The 10,024-nt window shown below is 36.5% G+C and overlaps 2 protein-coding genes across 3 annotated transcripts; one reads left to right on the top strand and one right to left on the bottom strand.

Annotated features, from left to right (window-relative positions):
• Window positions 1-1,865: 1,865 nt before the first annotated feature.
• On the bottom strand, window positions 1,866-3,537 carry LOC131996017 (juvenile hormone acid O-methyltransferase-like). Its single transcript, XM_059365428.1, has 2 exons — window positions 3,342-3,537; window positions 1,866-2,047 (listed from the first exon to the last, which is right to left on the bottom strand). Exons 1-2 carry the CDS (start codon window positions 3,535-3,537, stop codon window positions 1,869-1,871), a joined length of 375 nt encoding a protein of 124 aa, XP_059221411.1. The 3' UTR covers window positions 1,866-1,868.
• A 1,719-nt stretch (window positions 3,538-5,256) lies between these two features.
• On the top strand, window positions 5,257-9,601 carry LOC106091417 (juvenile hormone acid O-methyltransferase). Of its 2 annotated transcripts, none has more exons than XM_013257932.2 (4): window positions 5,257-5,394; window positions 8,050-8,833; window positions 9,004-9,281; window positions 9,346-9,601. In XM_013257932.2, the coding sequence occupies exons 2-4, from the start codon at window positions 8,319-8,321 to the stop codon at window positions 9,537-9,539; spliced, it is 987 nt and encodes a 328-aa protein (XP_013113386.2). In that variant the 5' UTR covers window positions 5,257-5,394; window positions 8,050-8,318; the 3' UTR covers window positions 9,540-9,601. The 2 variants fall into 2 exon arrangements, with proteins under 2 accessions (XP_013113386.2, XP_013113385.2); XM_013257931.2 differs by having other exon boundaries at window positions 5,257-5,398.
• The last annotated feature ends 423 nt before the right edge of the window (window positions 9,602-10,024 follow it).

Raw genomic sequence — 10,024 nt, 5'->3', positions numbered from 1 at the left:
AAATATAAACAAAAACTCTCGTAGAAATAATTCTAATTGAACCATCACTTTACTCGCCTGACCCGTTTACCATGCAATACTCATATTTAACTTTGTTCTAAAGAAAACGAATACGATAAGTTTCGTACGCTAACCATGGTTAAGGGAATGTATGATTTGGCCTGAATTATTTAACGCCTACAAACATATATTTCTTTAATCTTAATTGGACAAACAATCAACAAATTTTAAGCTTTGCCAAATTAGAAACTGATAACCTATTTATACCTATTTGAAGTGTCATTCACCTTCTGTCCAAACGCGTCTAAATATTACGTAAATAAAAAGATTATTTTTACCCTACACCACTAATATGGAACTGAAGTGGATTTCTTTGTATCACCCAAATGAAAAAAGTATATACCATATTGTAGTATACCGATCGACTCAGATAAACTTCATGACTTGATTTAGCCGTATCCGTCTGATGATTTAGCCGTATCCATCGGTCTTTATGTCTATGTATAAATCTGATAAAAGTGGGCACCACTCAAATTGCTTTTTTTGAGCCATATCACGCACATTTATTAAACATTCTCGTATAATTTGGCACAGTAAGTCTATTCTTCGGCGCATCCATAATTACACCCTTCACCATAGGATGGGGGCATACAAATTTCGTAATTCCGTTTGTAACACATCGAAATATTGATCTGAGACACAACAAAGTAAAGTGTGATTTTTTAAGAGCTATAGGAAAGTTTTCAAATCAGAAAAATGCATGAAATCTTTATTTGAATCGATAATACAGTCCATATAAATGTTTGAAGATTATTTCACTAAAAATTGCGATCATCACCTCACCCTTGAAATGTAAATGTAACCAATCAGAAGCCATAATAAATCTGAATCGATTTCGACCAAAATCGCTTCACATTGTAAAACTCATAAAAGAAGACATTATGCAAAATTTTGAGAAACTCTTTTAAGAAATGCCCTAATAAAGGTCCAGAAGGGAAAGGTACAAATATTTATGCTTTATATAAATCTGAATCGATTTCTATGAAATTCAATAGCAGTGTCGAGAGTCTAAGGAAAATCGTTAATGCCAATTTTTTGTGAAAATAGGTTGACAAAGTATGACATCATTGTTATATTAGTCAAAATTGGACGAACATATATATGGGAGCTATATACAAATTTGAACCAATTTTTTTCCAATTTCAATAGGCTTCGTATCCAGACCTAAAAAAGATGACTGTATCAAATTTGAAGACGTTTGGATGGAAATTGCGACCTGCGAACTTTGAACACACATTTACAAGGACAGACTGACGGACGGACAGACGGGCATAGCTAAACCGAATCAGCAAATGATTCTGAGTCGATCAGTACTCTTATCAATAAATCTATCTCTCTATCTTTTGGGTGTTACAAACAAATGCACTAAGTTATAAAACCCTGTAGCACAGTAGTGGTGTCAAGAGGAGGCCACCTTAGCGCAGAGGTTAGCATGTCCGCCTATGACGCTGAACGCATGGGTTCGAATCCTGCCGAGAACATCAGAAAATTGTTTAGCGGTGGTTTTATCCCCTCCTAATGCGAGCGACATTTGTGAGGTACTTTGCCATGTAAAAATTTCTCCTCAAAAGAGGTGTCGCTCTGCGGCACGCCGTTCAAACTCGGCTATAAAAAAGAGGTCCCTTATCATTGAGCTTAAAATTTAATCGGACAGCACTCAATAATGGAATGTTCATGGGGTGGTGTAGGGTATAATTATGTACCATTTTAATTTCCTTCTGTAAAAACACATGCAACTTTTTTTAAAAGATGGATATGCTTTACTCTAAATTCAAATTAGTCATATTGAAACCTTTAGTGTGAAATATTTATTTTCTGCCATAAGCAACTAACAATTTGTAAGGAGAGGGAAATTTATAGCGATATTCCGCACTGACATTTGGCCAATGCAAACCTTCCAAAATCATAGACATCACATCATTCATATACTCATCATGCAATGAATCGGGTATACGAACCAGAAATGGATTGACGGCTCTCATATTGGCTAAAATGCATAACATCGTATTTAGTGTATAAAATAAAAATTAAGAATTTACGTTTACCTCTAAAATTTTCCAAACTTCTAAAGTCAAATATTTTATCCAGCACATCGACTGTGTATCCATGAAAACCCGCTTCTGCCATAAGACATTCGTATTCTCTTGCAGGTCGAAGGGAATGTTGAAGGGGCATCGGTATCAAAGAATCCAGATCAGACATATATTGCGACCACTTTTCCATTTGTCCGACTAATTTGTAGCCATCCATTGCTGGGTAGGAAGTTAGAGCCACTAAAAGACAGTCACCACTATTTGGCCGCAACAAATCGTAAATATTCCTTAAGGCTTGTCTGCTTGTTGCACGATTTCGAAAGAGTTATCTTCGTTAATAATTTTATATACCCTCCACCACCGAATCTTATATACCCTCCACCATGGATCGCATCTGTCGAGTTCCTTGCGCAGTATACCTTTTTAGGCTTACAAAAAATAATGAACAAGGAAGAAGGAGGAGGAAGAGCTATATCAAGTTATAATCCGATTCGGGGCTTAGGAAGCACAATCGGAAGATCGGTTTATATGGGAGCTGTATCAAGCTATAGATCGATTCAGACCATATTGCACACGTATGTTGAAGCCCATGGGAGAAGCCGTTGTACAAAATTTGTGCCAAATCGGATGAGAATTGCGCTCTCTAGAGGCTCAAGAAGTCAAGATCCCAGATCGGTTTACATGGCAGCTATATCGTGGTATGGACCGATTTAGACCATACTTCGCACAAATGTTGGAAGTAATATCAAAACACTACGTGCAAAATTTTAGCCAAATCGGATAAGAATTTCGCCTTCTAAACGCTCTAGAAGTCAAGACCCAAGATCAGTTTATAAGGCAGCTATATCAGATTATGAACCGATTTGAACCATACTTAGCACTGTTGTTAGAAGTGATATCAAAACACTACGTGCAAAATTTCAGTCAAATCGGACGACAATTGCGCCCTCTAGAGGCTCAAGAAGTCAAGACCCAAGATCGGTTTATATGGCAGCTATATCAAATCATGGACCAATTTGGCCCATTTACAGTCCCAACCGATCTACACTTATAAGAAGTATTTGTGCAAAATTTCAAGCGCCTAGCTTTACTCCTTCAAAAGTTAGCGTGTTTCGACAGACAGACGGACGGACGAACAGGCGGACAGACGATGTCACATAATCGAACTCACCCTTCAGATCGCTGGGAAGTGTTTTTGTCGTAGAAATATCCAAAGTCCGAAACTCCATTTCTCTTATATGACCATACTGCTTTTGGCATAATTTACCATTTTATGAATTATGTCAGAACATACCAACCTTTGGAAATTCTTCGGCATGATAGGATATACAAAATCCATGAGAACATCTCCGGACCCTGAACCTAAATCTATTAAGGAGTCACAACCATTTTTACGCGATAGAATTTTCACTGAATATTCTTTCCGAATCATGTCTTTGTACATCGTTGTTCTTTTTATAGAAATCTGGCTGAATCATTTTTCAAGATCGGTTTACATGGCAGCTATATCAGGTTATAAACCAATTTAAACATGGTTAGATTAGGTTTAAGTGGCAGTCTGCCATCAGACTCACTTAGACGTTTTCGTCCATTGTGATACCACAGGAACAGAAGAAGGAAGATGCCTTCTAGTTCCTACCTTTGAACCATCCAGGTCGCTTTACAAAGCCCAATAACTTGCGAATGTTCACATCCACTAAATCAGACAGGTTCTAAAAGAAATGAGAACCTAATGTGGAACTCCTTCTGACAGTTCGGGACACACACACACAGAAGGTGTTCTGTAGTCTCTTCTTCTTCGATGTTCTCACAGCTTCTGCAAAAGTCGTTGCTGGCAACCTTCAGTATGTCGCCATGTTTTTTGATTAGACGGTGACCTGTCATGACGGACACAATGACTGAGAAGTCTGTTCTAGCCAATGACCGCAAAGCGATATACCTCTTCAAATCCAGATTGGGCAACATAGTTTTGGAATACTCACAGCCCCCTCTTTGTGACCATCTATCATTGGTTGTCCTTCGGGACTGGTCCTGAAAACCATTTAAACCATACTTGAAACAGTTGTTAGAAGTTATAACAAAACACTTCATGCTAAATTTCATCCAAATCGGATAAGAATTGCGCCCTCGAGAGGCTTAAGAATTTAAGATACCAGATCGATTTATATGACAGCTATATCAGGTTATGTACCGATTTGCACCATACTCAGCACAGTTGTTGGAAGTCATAATAAAACACTTCATGCTAAATTTCAGCCATATAAGATGAGAAATGCGCCCTCTTGCGGCTCAAGAATTCAAGATCCAAGATCGGTTTATATAACAGCTGTGTCATGTTATGGACCGATTCAGACCGTACTTGGCACAGTTGTTGGAAGTCATAACAAAACACCAAATCGGATGAGAATTGCGCTCTCTAGTAACTCAAGAAGTCAAGACCTAAGATTGGTTTATATGGCAGCTATATCAAAACATGGTCCGATATGGCCCATTTCCAATCCCAATCGACCTACACTAATAAGAAGTAATTGTTCCAAATTTTAAGTACCTAGTTTTACTCCATAGAAAATTAACGTGCTTTCGACAGACAGACGGAAGGACGGCCTTTGCTAGATCGAATATTTCGGGCTTTAACAATGGGAATAAATAAATTAGTATACCCCCATCCTATTGTGGAGGGTATTAAACTTATTCAACTAAATGCGATCTTCTACCATTGACTGGAGGCCATCTATTTACCCTAAATTCACAAACAATTCAGTTTCAGTGTTTTCAATAACTAAAATGCCTCACTTTATGCCATTGACTTTTAAATTGCGAGGTAGGGGTTCTGGAACAGTGCATCATCGAAAGCAAATGGAACACCCGAGCAAGTATCATAAAAATATACTTGTCTAGCACAAACATTTGTAAGGCCTTATATTCTTTGAGGGGGCTCAGCGATACTTGTAAATATTTCAGCAATGAACAACCTATTCTGAAGAGCTGTGTTCTTGCCTCGAACAATAAAGACCACACACTTAAAAGAGCCGAGCCCTTACATATTCCGCCACTGTTGAAAAGTATTATGTAAATACAAATGTTTCCATTACAACAGTTTTGAAATGACACACACCATAAATTGATATAATCGAGCATTTAGTATTGATGTAGCCCTCTGCGAAGTAATACACCGTAAAGCAAACTAAAAAATTGAAAAACAATATCAAAATAAACGAAGTATTGAAGTTTAAAAATCAAAGACATTTTTTTATGAAAATTCAAACAGTTGCAAAGAAATATAAATCGGGAATCTTAATGTGTATGTGAGTACTTGAACTGGAAACGATAATAATTCAATCAAATACCTGCTGTTGAAGACATGTACTTTGCTTTTTATGTATGTTTGCAAGCTAGAACTATAGAATTGCATTTGAATATAATGAGCAGGGTAATGAGTAATAAGAGGAAATTTTTGAACTGTTGGAACAAAAAAGGGATGTGCTGTGTATTCAAATGAAATGGTTGAATTAAGCGAAATTTTGACTTCAGATTGTCTATAATGTGGGAATATCGTTGACGATGTTATTGGGTTGCCCAAAAAGTAATTGCGGATTTTTCATATAGTCGGCGTTGACAAATTTTTTCACAGCTTGTGTAATTGCATTCTTTCTTCTGTCAGTTATCAGCTGTTATTTTTAGCTTGCTTTAGAAAATAGGTGTAAAAAAAGTATATTTGATTAAAGTTCATTCTAAGTTTTATTAATAATGCATTTACTTTCTTTTAAAAAATCCGCAATTACTTTTTGGGCAACCCAATACATCAAAACTTTAAATACAATAATAACGACTTACCCGAACAGTTATCATCTTGTGTGGCACACATGTATATATGCAGATGATATCCAGGTCTATTATGATAGCCCTAAAGAAAGTCTTGAAGAACATGTTAGGATAACAAACCATTTCCACCATCATAGGATTTTGTGGTAATGTTGTAATCTCACTACAGCCTTCAAAAATGCATATATTGAGCTAAAAGTTGCCACATAAGCGTATTTTTATACCCACTATCATGACAATCCACTAGTCATTCCGTTTGTAACCGTCCGTCTGTCGAAATCACGATAGCGGTCGAACGCGTAAAGCTAGCCGCTTGAAATTTTGCACAGATGCTACTTATTAATGTAGGTGGTTGAGCATTGCAAATGGACCATATCGGTTCAGTTTTGGATATAGCTCCCTTATAAACCGATATCCCGATTTGATTTTTTGAGCCACTCGAAGCCACAATTTGTGTCGGATTTGGCTTCAATTTTGCATACGGTGTTCTGTTACGACTTTCATCAACTGTACCAAGTACGATCTAATCCAGTCTATAATCTTATATAGCTTCCATATAAACAGATCTCCCGATTTGACTTCTTAAGCCCCTGGAAGCCTCAATGTTCATCCGATTTGGCTGAAATTGTGCACAAAAAGTTCTGTTATGACTTCCAACAACTGTGTAAAATACGGTCCTAACCGGTCTATAACCTGATATAGCTTCCATATAAACCGATCTCCCGAATTGACTTCATGAGCCCCTGTAAGCCGCAAGTTTTGTCCGATTTTGACTATTAACAACGATGCTAAGTACGGTACAAATCGGTCTATAACCAGATATAGCTCCCATATTTTAGAAGAATCCATGGTGGTGGGTTCCAAAGATTCGGCCTGGCCGAACTTAGCACGCTTTTACTTGTTAATACTCGTATGAAGTGTTTCTAGCGTCATTCTCTTGTTATAGTTTCTTTCATTATCCAGTAGTCTCACTCTCTCTAAGTCTGGCTCATGTTTGTTGGCAGCACAGTGTTCTGAAAGTACTGTTTTTTGATGCGGGTTTTTAACTTTCAGTTTTATATCAGATTTGTGTCCTGCTAATCTTGCTTTTATTTATTGCTGTTACCAGCATACATACATCATCGGACATGTGTTTGTTTTATCGCCGTTGCATTTTATTTGATATATAATGTTTGATTTGTCCATCTTATCAATCTTCGATTTTGTTTTGTGAAAAGTGTTCTAATGGTGTTTGTCGTTTTGTGTGCAATTTTGTAATTATTCCCGTCCATGCAATTTGTTAGTATTTTTGAAATAGCTCTTGGTATGTGCACAATTATACGACTGTGTAATTTTATGTAAATAGATGAATTAAAAATCCCCTGAACAAGTCAAAAATAATTGAAGAAACGTTGGGAGAAATGCAATAAAAAACTTTCTTTTATTTGCAAAACAACAGAGGTGTTCAAGGTGAACCACTTAACCAAATAATAGTATTTTGCTCTTGTTTTTTGCCGAGAAATTATTCATTGCTAATATCCATAACTCTATAAATAAAATGTTATCAGATTTGGCTGAAAATTTGCATGAGGTGTTTTGTTATAACTTTCAACAACTGTGCTCAAAATTGTTCAAATCGGTCCATAACCTAATATAGCTGCCATATAAACCGATCTGGGGTCTTGACTTCTTGAGCCTCTACAGGGCGTAAGTATTATCCGATTTAGCTGAAATTTTGATCAATTGCTTCTCTCATGACCTTTAACATACGTGTCGAATATGGTATGAATCGGTTTATAGCCTAATACAGCCCCCCTATAAACCGATCTCCCTATTTTACTTCTTCAGCCCCTAAAGTGCGCAATTCTCATTAGATTTGGCTGAAATTTTACACAATGACTTCCACTGTGGTCTCCAATATTCAATTTAATTATGGTCCGATATGAACCATAGCTTGATATTGTTCCAATAACATAGCAATTATTTTCGTTTATCGTTTGTTTGCTTAAAAAGAGATACCGTGGCAAGAGCTCGACAAACGCGATCCATGGTGGAGGGTATGTAAGATTCGGCCCTGGCGAACTTAGCTTGCTCTTACTTGTTATATATAAGATATTCATAAAATTTTATTAAACTCTATTTCATTTAATTTTAGGTGCAGCTCGTTCATTGTATCTAACCTAACTATCTATTACCTACAGACTTGTTTGCTGGGTTGAGTACTTTAAAAAAACTCTATACTCTGATATGATCACAGACAAGAACTCAGCGACAACAACAATTTTTTTAATAAACTAAACAAAAACATTAATATTCGTGATAAGGCTACGACTATTATGGAACCAGTAAAGAATCAAAACTAACTTAACAACAAAGCACACAATCTTGCATACCAAGTAGAAAATAAAATTTGTAGGGTATTTAATGATACACAAAGCAAATCTACAAATCCATAAAGTCAGTGTAAACAGTACTAGCGTAGACGGCACGCGACACGTCGCGCTTTTGAATAAACCTCATCAAGTGAAACACTTACAACGATCTCAAACACTACAACTTGACGCTATGCATAGACCAGTTTTGTATCATCAGCACAATGCCATACAAAAATCCATTGCGGAAAAAGTGATTAGCAAATATGCCAAATGGATGCAATGGCGAAACGATGGATTGGATAGTCTCATTGATGTGGGCACCGGTACCGGCAATGTTCTCATGGAAATTGTTAAGCCCCATATATCTAAGGCATATCGCAGAGTAGTGGGCATTGATATGGCAAGCGATGCCATAGCTTTTGCCAAAACTTATTATAAATCTCAACGAAAGGTGGAATTCAAAATTCTGGATATTGGTACGGAGAATGAATTGCCAGCGGATCTCATAGGACAGTTTGATCATGTCACATCATTCAATTGTTTGCATTGGATCAATAATCAAATGTAAGTTTGCCATATTGAATATAAGTTAAGAGTGAAACATAGAACAACAATAAATACAAACTTTTGTCTTAAGATGATTAAATGGAGCAAAAAATATAATATTTGCCGTCTCTTATCGAACCATTGTCTTGTTTTTTTTTTTGCACTCACAAACTGCTTGTTTCTTTCAGACAAGCTCTAAAAAATATTTACCAGCTGATAAGACCAGAAGGCGGCGATTTTCTTCTATGCTTTCAACCCTATTTGCCATTTTTCGATATTTACGAAGTTTTGCAAAATACCTCTACTTGGTCACCATACATTGGACATATCGATTATTTTGGTGGTCCTTTGCAACGCATTGAAGAAGACGAACTTTCAAACCTTTTGGAGGAAATAGGATTTGATAATGTTGAAATTGAATATTCTTTTGGAGTTCATACTTATCAGAGTGAAAAAGAGTTTAAAGGTAAAGTTCCCCTTGCCTTACTGTAAAACGAAATAATTTATTTCAACTATTTATTTCCCTTTAGAACACATGGCAGCAAGCTGTATGTTTTTAAAACATATACCGCCTCAGCTTCATTCAACTATAATGAAGGATTTTGTAGATATAGCGCAAAGATTGGGTTGCCGAGCATCAAGTCCATCTGGTAACAAATGCAAATATTCTTTGAATTTCACCAATGCGGTGGTCTATGCCAAAAAGTTACCCCAGTGCCATTGATAAATTAGAAAAAAACGTAACAGAATTGGAGCAGAAGAAATATATGAAACTTATTGTTCGTATATTAAGCATTTTTTACTTGAGTATAATATATAATAGCTTATTAAAAACAAAATAATTAAAACAACTAAAATCGTGCTATGTTCGGCCGGGGCGAATCTTGGGAACTCTCCACCATAGATCGCATTTGTCGAGTTCTTTTCCCGATATCTATTTTAAGGCAAACCAAGGATAAAAGAAAAGAATTGCCATGCTACTGGAGCTATATGAAGTTATGGTCCAATTCGGACCATATTTGAATGTTGGAGACCAAAGTAGAAGTCATTATGTAAAATTTCAGCCAATTAGAATAAGAATTGTGCCCTTTAGGGGCTCAAGAAATAAAATAGGCAGATTGGTTTATATGACAGCTGTATCAGACCGATCCATACGATATTTGGCACGTATATGGAAAGTAATGGAGAAACCATTGTACAAAATTTCAC

The sequence above is a fragment of the Stomoxys calcitrans genome, chromosome 3 (genome assembly GCF_963082655.1).
Source record: "Stomoxys calcitrans chromosome 3, idStoCalc2.1, whole genome shotgun sequence".
Lineage (NCBI taxonomy): Eukaryota > Metazoa > Arthropoda > Insecta > Diptera > Muscidae > Stomoxys > Stomoxys calcitrans.
The sequence above is the reverse complement of the archived record's forward strand: the minus strand, read 5'-3'. Positions and strand labels throughout refer to the sequence as shown.

Coding starts and splice junctions, on each gene's coding strand:
- LOC106091417 (XM_013257932.2), top strand. CDS start 8,319: ATGATACACAAAGCAAATCTACAAATCCATAAAGTCAGTGTAAACAGT. Junction 8,834..9,003: donor CATTGGATCAATAATCAAAT/GTAAGTTTGCCA, acceptor TGTTTCTTTCAG/ACAAGCTCTAAAAAATATTT. Junction 9,282..9,345: donor GAGTGAAAAAGAGTTTAAAG/GTAAAGTTCCCC, acceptor ATTTCCCTTTAG/AACACATGGCAGCAAGCTGT.
- LOC131996017 (XM_059365428.1), bottom strand. CDS start 3,537: ATGTACAAAGACATGATTCGGAAAGAATATTCAGTGAAAATTCTATCG. Junction 2,048..3,341: donor GGTAAATTATGCCAAAAGCA/GTATGGTCATAT, acceptor TATGCATTTTAG/CCAATATGAGAGCCGTCAAT.